The following is a 22,078-nucleotide window of genomic DNA, read 5'->3' as shown; positions in this document are numbered from 1 at the left end:
TCCCATGCATGAATTTTGTGCACTGGGCTCTAGTTTATTGATAATTGTTGAAGCTGATTAATGGGTACATGGAATTCACTATACTATTATATTTTTGTGTATGCTTGAAAATTCCCATTAAATAAAAAAACACAAGAAAAAAGGAAACGAATCCCTTTACCAGCCATTCCTAACAGCTGGTTTGGGTAACAGGGATGTGCCACTAACAAGCTGTATCATTCAGGCAAGTCCCCCCACATCTTGGGGACTCAGCTCACTCCTCTGAAAAAAATGTGACCTTTGGGTGATATTTCTCTGGGGATCCTAAGAAACTAGCAAGGGCTGTGGGCTTGTAGAGGGGTGTCTAAGAGCATTGGGGACTCAGTAGGCAAGGCAACATGAACTTTAACCTCAGCTCTGACTCTGGGACTGCTGACTGTCACTGCCCTTTACACGCTTCAGTTTCCTTATCTATAAAAATGATATTCCTATCTCCTCGGTGGGAAGATTAAATAAATTAACGGTAGTAAAGAGCCTGGTGGGTGACACTCCAGATTCCCTGGGCCAGCAATGTTCTTTCAGGATTTGCCTGGCATGCAACACCACCACCCTGGGTCTAAAGTGCAAAAGGGCAAGGAACTATCCAGCGCCAGGTTCGCGCACGGCGCCCTCGCGCGTTCAGCGCTGGAACTGCCGGACACGTGATCCCGCCCATCGCCACCCCCTGCACGCGCACGCGCCGAGGCACCTCCCCTGCACGCGCACGCGCCTGCGCAGAGGCGCCGCCCCCGAAGTTTGTTGTTGTTGTGACTCGCGCGCCGGACGCCCGCTTCGCCGCTACCATGGCGGTGCGACAGGCGCTGGGCCGCGGCCTGCAGCTCGGCCGAGCGCTGCTGCTTCGCTTCACGGCCAAACCCGGCCCGACCTACGGCTGGGGACGGCCGGAGTGGCCGGGGCCCGCGGCGGCCCGGGGTCGCGGAGAGCGCCCGGGCCAGGCCGCGGGCCCCGGCGCGGAGCCGCGCAGGCTCGGGCTCGGGCTGCCCGACCGCTACCGCTTCTTCCGCCAGTCGGTGGCGGGGCTGGCGGCGCGGCTCCAGCGGCAGTTCGTGGTGCGGGCCCGGGGCGGCGCGGGCCCCTGCGGCCGGGCCGTCTTTCTGGCCTTCGGGCTGGGGCTGGGCCTGGTGGAGGAGAAGCAGGCGGAGGGCCGGCGGGCGGCCTCGGCGTGTCAGGACATCCAGGTGAGCGCCGCGGGGCGGGCGGGCCCGCAGGTGGCCCGGAGCGGGTTTCAGCTGTGGGGGGTGGGGCAGGGGGCGGGGCGCTGGTGGGGGCGGGGCTTGGGGGCATTGAGTGACCACGCCCTGAATTAAGTCAATTGATCCTTCCTCCTCAGATTGGGACTTTCCTTGAAAATCCCCGAATAAGGCCCATTTTCAGGGTTACTGGTCTTCTGGTGCAGGGACAGCATCTCACTTTCGTTTTCCTGTGTTCCCCTTCCTCAAGCATGCTTTGGAAAGATATGCTGCTAATTATAGGCACTGTTGCACCATGGCTCGTAGCTTTATGTCCATTTTTTAAAAATATGTTTTATTGATTTTTTACAGAGAGGAAGGGAGAGAACTAGAGAGCTAGAAACGTCGATGAGAGAAACATCGACCAGCTGCCTCTTGCACACCCCCTACCGGGGATGTGCTTGCAACCAGTGTACATGCCCTTGACCGGAATGGAACCCGGGACCCTTCAGTCCGCAGACCGACGCTCTACCACTGAGCCAAACCGGTTTCGGCAACTTTGTGTCAATTTTTTAAAATGTAACGACACGTCGTAACATTCTATCCCAAGGTAGTTGTCGTCCCTAACTTATGGGTGAGGAAGCGTTCTCAGGGAGGCAAAATGCCATGCTTGAACTCAAAACAGCTACCATAGCCGAAACCGGTTTGGCTCAATGGATAGAGCGTCGGCTTGGGGACTGAAGGGACCCGGGTTCGATTCCGGTCAAGGGCATGTACCTTGGTTGCGGGCATATCCCCAGTAGGGGGTGTGCAAGAGGCAGCTGATCGATGACTCTCTCTCATTGATGTTTCTATCTCTCTCCCTTCCTCTCTGTACAAAATCAATAAAATATATTTTAAAAAACAACAAAAAAAAAACAGCTACCGTAGTAAAGAGCCGTGCCCCTAAGCATCGAGACAGGCTGCCTCCGAGGGTTAGCCAGACAATGGTGACGCAGCTGAAGCCAAAGTAAAATTAGGAGCAGAAAGGAAGCCATCACACCAAACTGTTTTAGTTAACCTGTGGGGAGTTATCTAGAGTGAGTGGATATGTAGGGGTTTTTAGGCTTTTTTATTTTTGGAGTATATATATTTTTTCTTTTTATACTATATTTCATTGATTTTTTACAGAGAGGAAGGGAGAGGGATAGAGAGCTAGAAACATCGATGACAGAGAAACTCGACCAGCTACCTCCTGCACGTGCCCCCCTGGGGATGTGCCCGCAATCAAGGCACACGCCCCTGACCGGAATCGAACCTGGGACTCTTCACTGAGCCAAACCGGTTTGGGCTGGAGTATATTTTTATTGATTTGAGAGAGGAAGGGAGAAAGAGAGAAACATCAGTGATGAGAGAATCACTGATCGATCCGCTGCCTCCTGCAAACCCACACTGGGGGTGGAGCCTGCAACCTGAGCCTGTGCCCTGACCGGGAATTGAACCTGGCCTCCTGGTTCATAGATCGTGGCTCCAATACCGAACCACACCAGCCAGCGGGCTCTTAGGCTTTTAAAAACGGCCTAAAAACAATCCAGAGACCTCTGTTTCTACCCTACTAAAATCCGCATAGGTCAGGGTTCTCCAGAGAAATAGAACCCATAGGATATGTTTATAGAAAAAGATTTATTTTAAGGAATTGACTCTGCAGTTCTGGAGTATGGCAAATCTGAAACCTTAAGGGCAGGTAGGCAGACCCAGGAAAGAGCCATCATTGCAGTTCAAGTGTGAAGGTCATCTGCTGGCAGAATTCCCTCTTCCAGGGCTTGGAGCGCAGACTGAGTTAGTGCTGCCTCTGCAGTTCACAGCGGAGGGCTGCGGGGCCGGGAGATGGAGTGACTTGCCCAAGGACACAGCTGGTTAAGGACGAAGCAGTGTCTCTCCCCTGTCGCCTGGTTCCCGGCCCAGTCCTTATTACTCAGCACGGGAGTGTCTCATGTGTGAGCTCTGGCTAGTTTGGGATGACAGGTGACATCTGACCTAGTCCGCTGCCACTGTCCTGTGTTTTGCTATTGCTCAACTGGCAGGAGCCAAGGTGGGAAACTTAATAAAATTACGAGGCTTTTTGTAACTGAGGAGCTCTGTCCTAAGCTTACCATCTACACGTCCTTTTCTCACACTTCACTTAAAATGTTTAATTAGTTGACAGTTTAAATTCAGGTGTTTGATTTCTTTTTGGGGGAAAAAATCACCAGGCCTGGCATCTCTAATACTAAAATTACATATGGTGTCATAGTGGAAGAGTGACTGCTCCATTTAGATGGAGGTATATGGGGTATATTTCACCAAGAGGAGATACAGTTTTCAAATATATGAAATGCCAGGACAAGGTCCTGAGGAACCTACTGGCTAGGTTTTTGAACAAAAGAGAGTGACATTGAAAGCAGTGTAGTTTGATCTGGCTCAGAAACTGGTGAAGGGATGGTGTGAGAGGAGGAAAGTCTAGAGGTGGGTAACTAACCACGGAACAGAAGGGATCAGCACATCAGATAGGATTTGAGGTGAAGCCTGGGTGACTTCAAATGATGTCAGCTGCCTGAAGGACTCTGATTTGGGAGGATTGCATCCCCGCCAGCACCTGCATTTCCATCTATTTCCATAGGAATTATTATATTCTTGTTTCTTTCTGGAAACAGAGTGAATCCACCAGATTCCTCAGAGGTAGAGTTAGGATTTAATGATTCAGCTCCAGGGACCCTCCTGATTTTACCCCCTTGTCTGCAAAAGTGACCCCTTCACAGGTAGAGGGTGCTGTTGACCTCATACTCCTGCCCATCTACAGCTCCTGGCAGCCATCCTCTAGCTGCCTGCCAAGCTCTTTGCAGAGAGAGCTGTCTCCATGACCAGAAACCTCCAGCATTGTGCTGGGGTTGATGGGCAGCAAAGGAGTGGCGTGTGTCAACTGCACCTCTTAACTACCGATGTTCAGTGTTGAGTTGTCTCTGATGCAGGCGGTGAAGCGACTGAGTGTGAGAAAAATTATTCTGAGTAATGAGGAAGGCAGGATGGCCTGAGCCCAGGCTGAGCAGTGGAACCTCCTTTGGTTGTGTTTTTACCAGCTCCCAATCTCGTACCTAAAGACCTTGCCCCGCTATCTTCCCCTCTCCCCCATTTCCCGTTACTTAGCCTTCCTAGTCTCCCTCTCTCACAGTGTGTTTTTCCTCACAGACCATTTTCACCCAGAAGAGCAAGCTGCTCCCTGACCCGCTGGACACTAGACGCTGGCAGGGCTTCCAGCTGGAGGAGTACCTGATAGGGCAGTCCATTGGCAAGGGCTGCAGTGCTGCTGTGTATGAGGCCACCATGCCTGTGCTGCCCCGGAACCTGGAGGTGGCAAAGAGCATCCGGCTTCTTCCAGGGAGCACCCCAGACATCATCCCCCCAGGAGAGGGGCGCGCTCCACAGCCCCCTGCTTTCCCCTTCGCCATCAAGATGATGTGGAACATCAGGGTAAGAGTGGGCCTCCATCTTCAGAGTGCCAATCTCGGGGGGCCTGACGAAGCCTTTCCCAGGAAAAGACATTCTCCACAGTCCAGCTGCCTATGTAGTTCAGGAGTGTGAAGCCCTGTGTCTCAAAAACGCAGGATGTCCACACATCACCTGGGGATAGACAGATTCTGATCTGTCTGGGCTGGCTTGAGCTTCTGTCAATAAGCTTCCAGGTGACACCCATGCTGCTGGTTGTGAAATGAAGTTTGAGTAACAAGTGCCTAACCAGTGGTTTCTCAGCTGGCAGTCCTGGCTGATCAGTTAGTTCATTTCAGGATCACAGTTACCACCATCTTTTCTCCTCCCCGTGACCTGCCTCACTGGAAAGGAGGAGCACACTTCTTGTCTCTAGCCTCACCCTCCACCTTTCCTCCAGATCAGAGGCTTGGTAGTCACCTCCCTGCTGTCAATCCTGGGAGGACTCCAGGTGTTGGGCTATTGATATACCAGGTGTACCGGTTAATAATGCGGATTTGGAATCAAAGAAAACAGGATAATTTCAAGAGAAACATCAAAAGTGCTTTATTCAAAGTAATGTCCATTGCTAGTTACACATTTCCCCCATCTTTCAGGTAATTTGTGGATAACGTTCCAATAGAACTTTTCTTGTTTTGAGGCAAACCATTCAGAGACCCAATTTTCCACTTCTTCGTACGTTTTGAAGTGCTGCTCAGGAAGTGCATGTGCCATCGATAGGAACAAGTGGTAATCTGAAGCATCAAGGCCTGGTGAATACAGCGGTGGGTTAATACTTCCCAGGCAAGATCTTTTAACTTGTCTTTAACTGATTTTGAAGTGTGCAATGGTGCATAATCATGAAGCAAAATTACTTTGCCGCATCTTCTGGTCCATGCTGGTCATTTTACGATCAAAGTGTGGTTCAGTTTGATTATTTGTTGTCGGTATCAATCAGTATTGACAGTTTCACCTGGTTTTAGACGCTCATAACACACCACACCTTCCTGATCCCACCGAACACAGTGCATTGTCTTCTTTCCAAAGCGATTTGGCCTTGCAGTCGATGTTGATGGTTAACCTGGATCAACCCATGATTTTGTGCATTTGGGATTCTCAAAATAAATCCACTTTTCATCACCAGTCACAGTTCTATGTAAAAAAGACTTTCATGCCATTGAAGCAACATTTTACTAATGACTTTTCAGTTTTTCATTTGTCTTTAGTTCAGTTGATGTGACACCCATTTTCCTTCCTTTAACATCTTTCCCTTTGCTTGTAAACAATCAAATTGCTGAGCGATGTTTAATCTTTCTGCAAGTTGTTTTTGAGCTTGACACACATCTTCATCCAATAATGCTTGTAATTGTTGGTCTTCAAACTTTTTTGGTTGACCGAGATGTTCTTTGTCTTTCACATCAAAATCATAATTTTTAAAGCATTTAAACCAGTGTTCTCAAGTATCCTGAGATGGAGCATGTTCACCATAAACTTCCTGGCGTATATGATAACTTTTTAGCAGCACTTTTTTTTTTTTTTTTTTCTTTTTTAAATATATTTTATTGATTTTTCACAGAGAGGAAGAGAGAGGGACAGAGAGTTAGAAATGTCGATGAGAGAGAATCATCGACCAGCTGCCTCTTGCACACCCCCTACTGGGGATGCGCCCGCAACCAAGGCACATGCCCCTGACCGGAATCGAACCCGGGACCTCTCAGTTCGCAGGCCGACCCTCTATCCATTGAGCCAAACCGGTGCCGGCTTCAAAATAAAGTAATGAATTAAAACTTCCCACAAATGCTCTTTTTGGCACGAAATTTGACATTATTAAGCATAAAAATATCTATGATGTTAACACCTTCAGCAAATTTGACATGAAGTTTTGAAGCTGCTGTCAGTATAGCAAAAGAGCATACATATCAAATCGCATATATATCAACATATGTGTAACTCCATCTATTGAAAAAAAATCTGCATTATTAACTGGTATTCCCCCCACAAAAACAGATTTCGGTCTATTGAGACTAATTTCTTTACCTTGACATTACATAGGTGGGCTTGGAAAATTCATCAAGACCTGATGTTCTTTCTCCTGCCCAGAGCACACATCCGAGTCTAAGGTGGAAAACAGCCATAGCTCATGCTGGACCCCAAGCGCAGTTTCTTGTTTTGATTTGGGGAGGGAAGGTTATTACTGTTGCCCTTTCAAGCTGGGTTAATAGCTAACAAGCATCTGAACCTTTTGCGTTAAAACTTCACTGGTTAGGAGAGAGAATCCAAGATGGCTGCTCGGGTAGGCACCTAGCCGCAGCCGCACGCAACAATTTCAATAAAATACAACTAAAATATAAAATGGACATTACCCAGAACTACAGGAAAGTCGACTGACTGGAAATTCTACAACGAGAAGCAAGGAGAAAACCAGAAGGAAGCACGGAGGAGCTGTAAAAGCCCAAGGTACGGAGACACGCGGCGCGCGCGGAGAGGACGGAGCCGGAGAGGAGGGAGGCCGAGTGCCTGGCGGGCGTTCCCTAGCGGGAAGGAGATAAACACTCCGACCGTGCTGGGCCCCCAACTGCTCTGAACCCCAGTTCTGGGCCAGACCCCGGGGACTCAGGCTCAGCCATAGGGAGCTGGGCTGTAAGGCGGTACTCGGGGAAGCAGCGAAAGGAGGTCCCAGAGGCGCGCACACAGCGCACAGAGAAGGGCCGGCCGGCTGTGCCGTAGGACTGCCCTGGCGGGAAGGAGACAGGCTCCAGACTGCTCTGAACGCCACCTCCAACTCCACTTCCAACTGAACTGAACCCCAGTTTCGGGCCCATTGCGGGAGAGCTTACACTGTTTGGTAGCAGGCGAAAATTGAGGGCACCTTTCTCTCAGAGGTGCTTGCAACAAGTACTGAAGGACCCTGAGTCTCAGGAGTCGCATAGGGCGGGGCTGACGGAAGCCGAGGCTGTAGGCTCCACCCTGAAACCCCGCCCCATCAGAAAAGCTGCCTGCGAAAATGCCTAAACCAAATAGACCACAAACAAAAGAAATGGAGGACAAAAAGCGACTGGATATAGAGTTCAAAACCACACTTATAAGGTTTTTCAAGAGACTCCTAGAAAAGGCCGATAAAATAAATGAGACCTATGAGGATATGAAAAGGACTCAACAAGAAATGCTAAGGGATCAACAAGATATAAAGAATACATTGTCTGAAATAAAAAATATTATACAGAGTCCTAAAAACAGAATAGAAGATCGCAAGAATCAAGTCAAAGATTTGGAACATAAAGAGCCAGAAGACACTCCTCTGCAGAAGCTAGAAGGCAAGAGAATCCAGAAAATTGAAGATAATGTAAGAAACCTCTGGGACAACTTCAAACGATCCAACATCAGAATCATGGGGGTCCCAGAAGATGAGAGAGAGCAAGATATCGAAAACATACTGAAAGAAATAGTGACAGAAAACTTCCCCCACCTGGGGAAAGAATTGGACTTACAAGTCCAGGAAGCACACAGAACTCCCAATAAGAGGAATCCAAAGAGGACCACACCAAGACAAATCATAATTAAGATTCCAAGAGCAAAGGACAAAGAGAGAATATTAAAAGCAGCAAGAGCTAAGCAGGTGGTTACCTATAAAGGAGCACCTATACGATTGTCAGCTGATTTCTCAACAGAAACCATGCAGGCCAGACGGGAATGGCAAGAAATATTCAAGGTGATGAATAGCAAGAACCTACAGCCAAAAATACTCTACCCAGCAAAGCTATCACTCAGAATCGAAGGTCAGATAAAGAGCTTCACTAATAAAAAAAAGCTAAAGGAGTTCATCACCACCAAACCAGAATTATATGAATTGCTGAAGGGGGTTCTTTCAGAAGAGAAAGTAGATAAAGATAAAAATTATGAACAACAAATACGTAACTATCAACAAGTGAATCTAAAAACCAAGGAAATTAAAAAAAAAAAAATCTGATGAACAATATTAACTGTTGAATATAATAGAATCAGAGGTATGGAAGGGGAGTGAACTGATGATTCTTGGGGAAAAGGAGAGAGGGGAATGTGGAAAGAGACAACATAAACTGTGCACCTATGGATGAGGACAGTGGGGAGTGGGGAAAGGGCAGAGGGTGGGGTGGGAAGCGCGGGGAAAGGAACACTTGTAATAATATGAACAATAAAAATTTATTTAAAAAAAAAAAAAAAAAAAAAACTTCACTGGTTAGGGCTTGAGAGCTTTTGCATTCAGAAAACCTAAAAGACTTGATTCTTACAAGATATATATTTTTAAAGTATATTTTATTGGTCCTTTACAGAGAGGAAGGGAAAGGGATAGAGAGTTAGAAACATCGATGAGAGAGAATCATCCATCAGCTGCCTCCTGCACACCTCCTACGGGGGATGTGCCCGCAACCAAGGTACTCTTCCTCTCTGTAAAAAATCAATAAAATATATTTTTTTAAAAAGAAGGGAGAGGGAGAACGAGATAAAGACATCTATGATCAGAGAGAATCATTGATTAGCTGCCTTCCTCAGGTCTCCACTGGGGATCGAGCCCTCAACCCTTATCAGAAATCAAACCGTGACCTCCTGGTTCATAGGTCAACGCTCAACCACTGAGCCACACCGGCTGGGCTTGTCTTTTTTTTTTCTTTTTTTTTTTCTTTAATATATTTTATTGATTTTTTTTACAGAGGAAGGGGGAGAGAGAGCCATAAACACTGATGAGAGAGCAACATCGATCAGCTGCCTCCTGCACACACCCCCACTGGGGATGTGCCCGCAACCAAGGCACATGCCTTTGACTGGAATCGAACCTGGGACCCTTCAGTCCGCAGGCCGACACTCCATCCACTGAGCCAAACCGGTTTGGGCAGGCTGGGCTTATCTTGAAGGTCAAAATTTATTCTAAGAATAAGTGTTCTGATCTGGATTACAAGGAGAGGTTGGACTTGCCATTCTGCTTGGGTCTTTATAACCCTGGATTCATTTTGGATTTGTTTCAGGCCGGCTCCTCCAGCGAAGCCATTTTTAGAACAATGAGCCAGGAGCTAGTCCCAGCTAGTCGAGTGGCCTTGACCGGGGAGTATGGAGACTTCACTTACAGGTAAGCACCCACCAGACTGGCTGTGAGTTCTTAGAGAGCAAAACCGTCATCTGTCCTCGGCACTCAGCACAGGGTCTGACATGACATGAGGATGAGAGCAAATGCTTCCTGAATGGTGCAGCTAATGATGGATTTTCGGTTGGTGGGTCATTAACTTGGGAAAGATTGTAGATTACCTGCCAGTGCACACTGGAGTGAGGAGAGAGGGCCATCCCCAAACGCCCATTTCAGAAAGTAGGGAATTGATCTGATTTCTGATTCTTCCTAAGTAATGCCCAGTGGAGCACCACCTGTCTGTACCAACTGAACTCTGCCCCCAGCAGAGGTGGCATTCTTTCCTCTAACAGCTGCAGGGCATCTGATGGTGCTGACAGATTTAAAAAAAAAAAAAAAAAAAAAAAAGTGGCCTGTTCCCCAAGAGTTCTCCATGAGGCCCAGGAGCCAGAAGTCTCAGGAGCAGGCAGGCGTGGGAAGTTGTAGAATGGTGTACGCTCAGGTGCTGAGGGAACCCAGAGGTGGTGTGTGGGTGACAAGGGTGGGCCATTCAGAATGGCCTCCCGAAGGGGCAGTTCGTGGTGCTTTTGAAGGATGACTGGTCATTAGCTCTGCAAAGCAGTAAAGTAAGAAAAGAGCATTGCCCTCGGAGGAGCGGTGGACAGCTGCCTTGTGGACGGTGGCTCGTAAGACCCGTGTCCATAGGTTTGAGCTGTGAAAACAGGAATTGTGCTCACTGTAATATTTGCAGACCATCAGGAGGAGGTGGGGCTGCTGCAGGTTAGGTGATTTACTGGAGGATTGGTTTGTCAATCTAGTTCTGTCAGAGCAGGAAGGTAGAAATAGGGACTTAAGGGAATGTACATGGAAAACCTCTTGCGTTGCTTGGAAGGCACCAGTATAACTGAGGGTCTGCAGGTCTGTGGGCTCAGCACTGTCCTCTTCTCCTGATTCCTGTGTGGGGAAAAGTGGACCACACTGTCAGCTGCCTTTGGGGGGCTAATATTATGGTGTTAGCTTCAGCCTGCAGACAGGGTGCTGTGAGCACTGAGATGTCCCTGCCGCAGAGTCCTGCCTAGACTTCTCATGAAACAGTCCCTGCCACTCTCCATCCTTTACCTGTGCCTTAGTTCCTTTTATCACAGCGATCACCATCAGACTGTAAATCATAGAGGAGTGTGCCTATTTATTCCCAGTCTCTTCAGCTGTGCTAGATGCTCTCTGAGGCCAGGACTTGCAAGTTTTGTTTCCTGCGTTCCCCCACAGCTCAGTGTCTGTTGAACGGTTAGGTGAATATGGCCGAAGGTCTGTACTAAAGTACAGGTGACATCTAATGCGGTCTCAGGAGAAACTCTTCCCTGAGAGCCCTGGGTGTATTCTACTGGCCTTTGCTCATCTAGGGATCCCAGATTTGGCCCTTTGCATCTGCTCTCTTACTTCTCCCACCTGATTGCTTTTTTTTTTTTTTTTAATCTTTATTGTTGAAAGTATTACATATGTTTCTTCCCCATCTCTCCCATTGTCCTCTCCCACCCCACTCCCCCTGATTTCTTGTTGTTGTTTTTCTAATACACTTTTATTGATTTTAGAGAGGAAGAGAGAATCACTGATTGACTGCCTCCTGCATTCCCACAACCTGGGCATGTGCCCTTCAACAGAATCGAACCTGGGATCCTTGAGTTCACAGGCCAATGCTCTAGCCACTGAGCAAAACCGGCTAGGACCCCCTGATTTTAGATCTTGTCCCATTTACAAGCTACGCTCCACCATACTGAATTCCTACTGCCCTCCCCAAGGCACCAAGCTCCTCCATGACTATTCTGTCTCTGCATGCAGTTAGCTATACAGGGCTGCCCTCCCCACAGCCTCCTGTCCTGCTCCTACACCCACATGCACATGTCTCCCAGCACAGCCACACTCTTCTCTGGACTCCCGTGACAGCTGGCAGAGCTTTCCCATGTGGCACTGACAGCCTTCAGCTGTGATCCTGGTTCTTCCACGAGCCCCACTGGTCCAAGGGAACGGTGCCTTTTCTCTTTTTTTTTTTTTTAATTTAATAAATCTTTATTGCTCAGATTATTTTTTTTTAAATATATTTTATTGATTTTTCACAGAGAGGTAGAAACACTGATGAGAGAGACATCGACCAGTTGCCGCCTGCACACCCCACACCAGGGATGTGCCCGCAACCAAGGTACATGCCCTTGACCGGAATCGAACCTGGGACCTTTCAGTCCGCAGACCGATGCTCTATCCACTGAGCCACACCAGTTTCGGCTATTGCTCAGATTATTACAATTGTTTCTCCTTTTTCTCCCCGTAGCTCCCTTCCACCCGGTTCCCCCCCCATCCTCTGCCCTTACCTCCCCCCCATTGTCCTCATCCATAGGTGTACAGTTTTAATCCAGTCTCTTCCTGAAACCCCCCACACCCCTTTCCCCCTGATAATTATCAATCCACTTCCTTTCTTTGCCCCTGATTCTATTCTATTCACCAGTTTATTCTGTTCCTCAGATTTTTAATTCACTTGGTTTTTAGATTCACTTGTTGATATATATGTATTTGTTGATCATAATTTTTATCTTTACTTTTTTCTTCTTCTTCCTCTTCTTAAAGAATACCTTTCAGCATTTCATATAATACTGGTTTGGTGGTGATGAACTCCTTTAGCTTTTTCTTATCTGTGAAGCTATTTAGCTGACCTTCAATTCTGAATAATAACTTTGCTGGGTAGAGTAATCTTGGTTGTAGGTTCTTGCTATTCATCACTTTGAATATTTCTTGTCACTCCCGTCTGGCCGCATAGTTTCTGTTGAGAAATCAGCTGACAACCGTATGGGTGCTCCTTTATAGGTAACTGTTTTTCTCTTGCTGCTTGTAATATTCTCTCTTTGTCTTTTGCTCTTGGTATTTTAATTATGATGTGTCTTGGTGTAATCCTCTTTGGATCCCTTTTGTTTGGGGTTCTGTGTGCTTCCTGGAATGGTAAGTCTATTTCTTTCACCAGATAGGGGAAGTTTTCAAATAGGTTTTCAGTATCTTACACTCTCTTCTTCTGGCACCCTCATAATTCTGATGTTGGTACGCTTAAAGTTGTCCCAGAGGCTCCTTACACTACCTTCAACTTTCTGGATTCTCTTCTCTTCTTGCTTCTCCAGAGGAGTGTCCTTTGCCTCTTTGTATTCCAAATCTCTTTGACTTGATTCTGCATTCCTCTAGTCTGCTGTTGGGTCTCTGTATAATATTTTTTATTTCAGTCAGTGTATGTTTAATTTCTAGTTGGTCCTTTTTTATATCCTCGAGGGTTTCGTTAAATTTATCGGCCTTTTCTAGGAAATTCTTTAAAAACCTTATAACTGTGGTTTTGAACTCTATATCCAGTCTTTTGTTCTCCTCCATTTCTTTCGTTTAATATCTGTTTCCTTGTCTTGGCATTTTCGCTGCTTCCCTGAATTGGTAGGGTGGCTTTGTGTGCTTGATGTCCTATATGGCCCAGTGGGTCAGCCTCCCCAGTTACCTGAGGTAGACACTTTTGGTGCTCCCCTTTGTAGACTGTGTATACAGCCTTGTTGTAGTTAAATCTTAATTGTTGTTGCTATCACTGGGAGGAATTGACTTCCAGACCTATTGGATGTGAGTATCACCTGTGTCTATGTCGGATACCTTCTATATTGGAGACAGTCTTATAGGATCAAACTTGCAAAATTGCAACAGCCTCTGTGCTCAACTTGGATGGGACAGAGTCTCAGGGCTGAGCTGACTGTCTTGGCTTCCTGTCAGCCCTGCCCTTGTGTGCACGCCTCAGACCTCTGCCTTTCGCGGCTCCCCTGAGTTTCTACCTGACAGTCCAGATTCCCCTTGTAAGAGCGTGGGTGCCCCAGGGGCTCGCCCGGAACTGGGTTGGGTCTCTGTGGTATGGAGCTCTGACTCGTTCCGCTATGGAGAGGATGCAGCAACCCCCACAGTCAGACCTCTGTGCATGCACTCACTTGTGAGCACCTCTATAGTGCCTCTAGACGCTGCCTTTTACGGCTCCCGGCTCCCCCGAGTCTCCCAGTCTCTGAGTCTCGGGTGCCTTTCTCTACAGTCCAGACTCCACCCGTATGAGCCTGAGTCCATGGGGTTTTGGCCGGGGTTGGGGTTCAGTGCAGTCAGGGGCTTCCTTTCCCCTCCTGCCAGCCAGGCACTCAGCCGCCCTTCCTCTCTGCACGCGAGCATCTCCCTACTTCAGTGCTTGGCGGCTCCCTTGACCCGTGAGCCTATCTCCTTCTTTCTAGTTGTAGATTTCCCACTCAGCCAGCTTTCCTGCGGTTTTGGATGATGTCCATTCTGTCTTTTAGTTGTTGTTTTGAAATTGTGGTGCGAGGCGGCAGCTTAGGTGCTTACCTAGGCCGCCATATTGGTTTCTCCTTGACTCTTGATTGCACAGAGCAGGGGCCCAATGAATAGAAAGAGCAGTAGAAGCCGCACAATAGCTGGACCTACAGAGCTCGGTAACTGAGGCAGCTCTGAGGACAGGCAGGCGTGGCTTCTATTCCATTGTCCTCTGACACCTGGTGTCCTTATTTCTTACCCCATGGCTCTTCTGTTCCTGCCTGCCTTTGGCTTGCACACCTCCTTGGCTTCCAGTGGCCCAAGCACATCTCATGTCATCCTTTCACCAGCTCCATTGCATTTGTACCCTCAGAGAGATTCTACCTAGCCCCTTCCCTTTTCCTGTCAGCCATTTTGATCTCAGATGTGTCCAGGCTTGTTACCCTTAGTCCAGTCGTCTTTGGTTGAGACTGTGAGTGTGGGGCTCCTGGAGAAAGAGGGAAGGTAGGGCAGGTAGATGACAACTCTATCCCCAGCTGTCTGAATCCATTCATTCATTCAACAAAGGTTTATTGAGCTCATACTCCACACCAGTGTTATTGCGAGAACTTGGAATCACAGAGATGCTAGTCCTTTCTTTACAAGTATTACCAAGCTTATGAGGTATGTTACTACCTTTTTCCCTGTACTTGAGACTGAGCCCAGAGAAGCTTACTTGGCCAAGGATGTACAGTGGCAGACCTGGAATCCAAACTTAGGTGCCTAGTCGATTCCAGGTGCTCTTAACAACTGTATCTGCCACATGGGATGATGGGTGGACGAAGGATGGACGGAAAGAAGGACTGGCTTTTATCTGGGCTCATCAAATGTGATGCATCACCTTAATGGTTTTTTCTCTAACGCCAGACTTTGCATCTGTAACATAGCAGATCTGTAGTAAATGTTCAATGTAAATGGTGGATAAATGAATGGCAGTATTTACTGTGGCCTTAAGTTATCTTTCCAACTTTTGTTACCTGTTACTGGGCTCCTACATTTGTCCTTTTTGATTGAAACAGAAAATCTAAGGGAGGTCTGAAGCAACTGGCTCCTCACCCTAACATCATCCGGGTCTTCCGCGCCTTCACATCGTCTGTCCCGCTGCTGCCAGGGGCCCTGGTCGACTACCCAGATGTGCTGCCCCCACGTCTCTACCCCGAAGGCGTGGGCCACGGGCGGACGCTTTTCCTCGTTATGAAGAAGTAAGTGCGGAGTGTGGCAGGACCTGGAGTGAGTGGGCGCTGCTCCCTGCCTCTGTGCACCTGGAGTCCAGGGTCACAGGGAAGCGGGAGATGAGGCCATGCCAAGGGCAAGTTTCCATGAACAGAATCTCTTCATTTAGAAGAGACTTTTCACCTTGCGCTTTTATTTAAAATACTGGAGACCTGATGCATGAAATTCATGCAAGGGCAGGTAGGCCTTCCTTCCCCAGCTGCTGGCACCAGCTTCCCTTTGGTACCCAGGACCCACACTTCCTTCTGGGTGCTGGCAGGCTCCCAGGACCCGGGGTCCCTTTCCGCCCCAGCTTCCTCCAGAAGGACGTCTGGTCTAATTAGGATATTGTGCTGTTGTTGTTATGGATTATTATAGACTTGAGGCCCGGTGTATGAAATTTGTGCATGGGAGCAGGGGGTGAGGGGGGTTCCCTCAGCCCAGTCTGCACCCTCTCCAATCCCGGACTCCTCAAGGGATGTCTGACTGCCAGTTTAGGATCAGGCCTAAACTGGCAGTCGGACACCCCTCTCAAAATCCGGGACTGCTGGCTCTTAACTGCTCACCTGCCTGCCAGGCCTGATCGCCCCTAACTGCCCCCCTGCAAGCCTGATCATCCCCAACTGCCCCCCTCTGCCGACCTGGTCATCCCTAACTGCCTCCCCACTCCTCACTAACCCTGCCAGCCTGGTCACCCCACGCAGCCTGCTGTTTGGTCGTTACTGTTACTGTGACAGCATCATGGACAGTTGGCATATTCCTCTATTAGTATAAATGTATGTTTTTATTGATTTTAGAGAGGGAGGGACAGAGAAACATAAATGATGAGATAAAATTCATTGGTCAGCTGCCTCCCACATGCCCCCCACTGGGGATTGAGCCTGCAACCTGGGCATGTGCTTTGTCCAAGAACAGAATCATTCTGGTTCTTCATAGGTCACTGAGCCACATGACTGGGTACACCTAGTGCTTTTAATGCATTTGACTTTGTCCCTTCTCTGTGGCTGCCTTCTCTGTTTTGTTTTGTTTGTTTGTTTTTTGTTTTGTTTTGTTTTTGTGTGTGTGTTTGTGTGTGTGTGTGTGTGTGTGTGTGTGTGTGTGTAGGGAGAGGGAAAGAAAAACATCAATAAGCCTTGATTAGCTGCCTCCTGCACACTCCCTTCTGGGGATCGAGCCTGCAACCCAGGCATGTGCTCTTAACCGGAATTGAACCTGGGACCCTTCAGTCAACAGTCTGATGCTCTATCCACTGAACCAAACCAGCTAGGGCTGTTTGTTTTTTAACATACACAGTTCTTCTCCCCCTCTGTACCCCTGAACACTGCAGTCATGGACATTTTAAGAAAATGAGATCTATACTATTAACTTTCAACATGTGAGGCCTGGCTCTTGCTAATTTCAGGATAGTGGGTGGGAACAAAGGATACTTGGGACAAAAAGAAATAAAAAAAATCTCCAGGAAAAAGAGGCAAGTCCATCATCCTAGTAATAAATAAGATGCTCACAAGTGTCAGTGCATGATAGAAGTTCCATCGCCTTCTCCACCAGCTACCCCTGTACTCTGCGCCAGTACCTTCAAGTGAAGACCCCAAGCCCCCGCCTCGCCACTGTGATGATCTTGCAGCTCTTGGAAGGAGTGGATCATCTGGTTCAACAGGGCGTCGCGCACAGAGACCTGAAATCTGACAACGTCCTTGTGGAGCTGGATGCAAGTAGGTGCCTGCCCACACTGCAGAGCTTTCCGGGGGTCTGGGGGCAGGGGTCCTCTTTGGTTTTTATGTCCTATTGTAGGCTGTATCTATATTTAGCTCTGTACAAAGACATGCGCAATCTGTTTTTCAAAGTGGAAGCTTTCATTCTCTGTGGGATTTGTGGAGTGATTAACATTTCCAAGTTCCTTTCTGTTGCCCATTTACAGAGCAGCCCTAGTGGTGGAAGTTTTCTCCATTAAAGTAAAAGAGGTAGACTTTAGCTCAATATAAGAAAGAATTTCCAAACTGAAAGCCATCCAAATATAAGCCCAGAAGCCTCTAGAAATAATGAGTTCCCCATCACTGGAAGCATTCAAGTAGAAGGTGGAAGGTTAATTATTTGGGGATACTGTAAAGTAGTTCAAGATCTGATCACTTTTGATCTAGATTTAAAATAAGTAAATATGCAATTAAATTATCAGAGAATTGGCTTTTTTAAAAATATATATATTTCTTTATTGATTTCAGAGAGGAAGAGTTAGAGATAGAAACATCAATGGGAGAGAATCATTGACCAGCTGCCTCCTGCACGCCCCCTACTAGGGATTGAGCCCAAAACCCAGGCATGTGCCCTTGGCCTGAATTGAATCTGGGACTTTTCAGTCCTCAGGCCAATGCTCTATCCACTGAGCCAAACTGGCTAGGGCAGGAACTGGCTTCTTGAAGTCTGTGTGAATCCTTTTACAAATAACTTACAAAATAACAAATTCCTAATGCACCTGATTCTTAGGTTTGGATTTGGGTTTTCAGGTTCAAATAAGGGCCCTTAGAGGTCATTTGAGCCACGCACCCGCTGTTGAGTAAAGTATGAGCAGTTCTTCAGCCTTGGGATAGGTCCAATGACTTCATTATTTAGATTGATCCAAACTTTTTTTTTCTTTTTTAAAATATATTTTATTGATTTTTTACAGAGAGGAAGAGAGAGGGATAGAAAGCTAGAAACAACGATGAGAGAGAAACATTGACCAGCTGCCTCCTGCACACCCCCTACTGGGGATGTGCCCACAACCAATGTACATGCCCTTGACCAGAATCGAACCTGGGACCTTTCAGTTCGCAGACTGACGCTCTATCCACTAAGCCAAACCAGTTTTGGCGATCCAGACTTTTTTGTTGTTAATCCTCACTTGATATTTTTTCCACTGATTTTTAGAGAGGAGAGAAAGAGTAACATTGATGTGAGAAACACACATCAATTGGTTGCCTTTGACTGGAAATCCAACCTGGCACCCTTTGTGTGCATGGGCCAACGCTCTAACCACTGAGACCACTGGCCAATCTAGATTGATCCAAACTTTTATCCAGTTCTTTGAGGGCTTTGTCAGGGAGCCTTCATTTTCTAGAGGCATTTCTGTATTCGTGTCGCTGACCTTCCCATTTGGCTCTCTGAGAGCTCTCTGCTGTCCTGTACCAACCGAGTCCCTGTCAGCCCCTCTCCCCCATGTCTTGATGGTGGCTTTAGTGGGTTCCTAGGAGGGCCTCTCAGAGGAAAGCTGGAGAAGCAGTCGCTTACCTCCTCTGTCCCTTCCCCAGACGGCTGCCCCTGGCTGGTAATCTCGGATTTTGGTTGCTGCCTGGCTGATGAACGCATCGGCCTGCAGTTGCCCTTCACCAGCTGGAATGTGGATCGGGGCGGAAATGGCTGCCTGATGGCCCCTGAGGTGAGTCCCGCTGAGATGTCATGCACCATCAGCGACTCTGGTGTTTCCACTGATAGAATAAGACTTCATGCCTCATCACTTTCTCAGCTCCTCCAGCTTTCATGACCCATGGTTTGGCACCAGTCCCTTTCCTGCCACTTTGCTGTCGTCTGGATCTCCCTAATGTTCCTGGGAGATGCATGTTTTGTCAGCACAAAGTTGACAGCCTAGGCAGATTCTTCTGGGTCTGAGCTACAGCTCACCAAAATTCTAGGTTCGTTAGGACAGAGTTCAGTTAGCCCATGAATCAGGTGGCATGCAGGAGCACGAGTAGAAATGCCAGCACCGTGATTGCTCACCCATTGCTTTCCGAGCAGGTGGCCACGGCCTGCCCTGGCCCCAGGGCGGTGATTGACTACAGCAAGGCTGATGCCTGGGCAGTGGGAGCACTCGCCTATGAAATCTTTGGGCTCCCCAATCCTTTTTATGGTGAGAATGGAGTCTACCTTGAAAGCCGAAGCTACCAAGAGTCTCAGCTGCCTGCACTGCCCGAGTTCGTGCCTCTAGATGCAAGACAGCTGGTGAGATCACTGCTGCAGCGGAAGGCCAGCAAGGTGAGGCCATCCCCAGGATTTGCAGGGATTGCGCAGGTAGAAACCTCACAGTAAACAGTGTTGGGCAAGCACTGGACTAGGAGTTGGGAACATCTGCCCACAGGCATACAGCTCCCAAAATCATTTGGACTGTCCCTGCCAAGGCATTAGGGGTGAGTTAATTACATGTTTGCCCAAATAAATATAGCAGGCTAATTTTTAAGTTAATTTTGTGTAGAATGTTATAAATATAAAAGGTTCCCCACCCCCGATGTAGAGTGACCAACAACTCTTCTGCCTTACAAAGTTTTAAAAACCAAGTATAGGAGAGCAAAATAGAGTTTAGTATGAATTGGAATAGGGGAACAAGCCACAAAATTAGAATCCCAGCAAGCCAACCATTCTTGGCTTTAGTTGCTTACGTTACTCAGAAGGAGAAAGATGCATTTTTAAGAAATGTCTGTTGGAGGTGTAGTTTATGGGAATGGCTGAGATCTAATGAGGCAGTAGATGTGAAGACAGCAGATCTGGACATTTTGAAGTTACTATAAGGAGTCTAAAGGCTAACACACGTGAGGCCACACAGATGGAGTGGCAGGTCTCATTCAGGCGGCATGCTTAGTGAAAGAGCTGAGGCAGACCAGGGCTCAAATTCTGTTCTTCCACATCCCTCCCGTCTTGCACAGTGTGCTGTCATGGTCACAGTCATGCTCGCTGCTGCTAGTTACTGAGATACAACTCCTTCCAGACAGTGTTCCTAGCAGGAGGCGGTTTGTGTCCCTCCATGGGGAGGCCCGCTGGGAGCACTGTCCCCAGGCACATTTGTAAACAGGGAGAGCCTGGAGCACGGGTGGAAGCAGCCAGTATGTCAGGAGGGTGAAAGTAGGAGAGAGAAGGGTGGAGAAGAATTTGGTTGAGACCAGGGGAGGGAAGAACCTGAAATGAGGATCCCTTTCCGAAGAGGGTTGTGGGCTGAACACCTTGTCACGGATGTTCTAAGCCTCGGCTTCCCTTCCCGTTGCAGAGACCATCTGCCCGAGTAGCTGCTAACGTGCTTCACTTAAGCCTCTGGGGCGAACACACTCTAGCCCTGAAGAACCTGAAACTAGACAAGATGATCGGCTGGCTGCTCCAACAATCAGCAGCCACTCTGTTGGCCGACCGGCTTGCGGAGAAGAGCTGTGTGGAAACGAAAATGAAGATGTTGTTTCTGGCCAACCTGGAATACGAGACGCTGTGCCAAGCAGCCCTCCTCCTCTACTCGTGGAGGGCAGCCCCAGGAAGGCTGTTGTAGCTGGTGAATTACTAAAAGAACTTGGCAGCATCTATGTCGTGATGGTCTGTGAATGCTGAGGGGGGGGGGGCGGGTTTATGGGTCTGAGGTGTGAGGGGAAAGTCAGGAGAAAAGATGGCAGAGAGGGCTGGTCAGTGGAAAGGAAGGTATCTGGTTTGGCAAAGGGAGGAACAAGGTGAGTGAAGTTCACGGTCTGTAGCTGTTAACTCTGGCTGTGCGATTGTGAGTGCATCTACGTAAATTTATCTTTTCCTATAGAAGGCCCCAGAGTAAACACCCGAGCTGCTGCAGCTACTCAACTCTGCTGTTGAAGCACAAAAGCAGTCTTAAATGTGGAAACAAACAAGTGTGGCCGCATGCCAATAGTAAAGTTTTATTTATGGACACTGAATGCCATGTGTCACTTAAATAGTCTTGTGTTTTACGTTTTTAAAAATTATTTTTGCTTGCAGGCCATACAAAAATAGGCAGCAGGCTGGACTGGCCCATAGGCCATAGTTTGCCAACCCCCTGGTCTGGATGAAGTCTAAGGGCCTAACTCTAAAAAACAACAACACTAAAACACGAATCACTTGGCCCCTCTGTGTATGGATGGTAAAATTGTGGTGAGATCTTAGCTACAAAGGTGAGAAGATACACTCAAGTGTTAAATGCTGCCCACAAGCCCTACCTTGCGCTCCTGTTCTGTCTTCACAGACCTCTGAAGAGGAGCTGGCTGGGCTGGGGAGGGGTGGCCTGCACGCCACTTTGTAAAGGATCCAGGCCAAGGCAGCGGTCAGCAGCAGCCTCCCTGAGCTAAGGCAGGCATGTGCACAGGTCAGTGTATTCAGGTATCAGAATGAAAAGCATGCAGTCCTGGAAAACAGCCTGTGCACCCAGCTATTGCATTGAGTCTAGCAGAGCTAAAATGACCAGTGGGATGGGAATGAACAGCATGGTGTTTCACACTTGCCGGTTTCCTCCTGACTAGCATTTCTTACAGGAATTGTGAAGAATTAAATGCATCTTTACAACTGCAGAATATGTATGTGCCTTGGACTATGTGGCTTTAAGACTGATTCTTTCACCATAAAGGAAAAAAAAAATTGTGGGCAGAGATCAACAATGGGAGGGATTTCGCATATAATTTTGCACAAGCTCTTTAGGAATATGGCTATTGTCTAAAGCAGCGGTCGCCAACTGGTGTTCTGCAGACCGTTGCTGGTCCGTGAGGTCTAAAAGGTTGGCGACCGCAGGCCTAAAGCAAGTGAATGTATATTTAAGGTTCTTTAGAAAACCAAACAATTCTGTGTCTGTCATAAAGGCAAGTGCTGTTACCTTAGATTTCCCGTTTCAGCAATTCCCCACTGTCCTCTGTGTATTAATCTTATTTTATCCCTTGAGAAGTTTGGAAACACTATCATTTCATAAAGTACATTTTAGTCTTCAGCAAAATTGAGAGAGGCCACTTAA

At 47.8% G+C, this 22,078-nt stretch overlaps 1 protein-coding gene across 1 annotated transcript; it reads left to right on the top strand.

Moving 5' to 3' along the window:
* The first annotated feature begins 757 nt into the window (after positions 1–757).
* On the top strand, positions 758–21,647 carry PINK1 (PTEN induced kinase 1). Its single transcript, XM_084874961.1, has 8 exons — positions 758–1,217; positions 4,413–4,694; positions 9,689–9,789; positions 15,156–15,338; positions 16,897–17,060; positions 18,633–18,760; positions 19,117–19,353; positions 20,357–21,647. Exons 1-8 carry the CDS (start codon positions 822–824, stop codon positions 20,624–20,626), a joined length of 1,761 nt encoding a protein of 586 aa, XP_084731087.1. The 5' UTR covers positions 758–821; the 3' UTR covers positions 20,627–21,647.
* Positions 21,648–22,078: the final 431 nt, after the last annotated feature.

The sequence above is a fragment of the Pipistrellus hanaki genome (assembly GCF_964339955.1).
Source record: "Pipistrellus hanaki genome assembly, chromosome: 2".
In the NCBI taxonomy this organism is placed as follows: domain Eukaryota; kingdom Metazoa; phylum Chordata; class Mammalia; order Chiroptera; family Vespertilionidae; genus Pipistrellus; species Pipistrellus hanaki.
The sequence above is the reverse complement of the archived record's forward strand: the minus strand, read 5'-3'. Positions and strand labels throughout refer to the sequence as shown.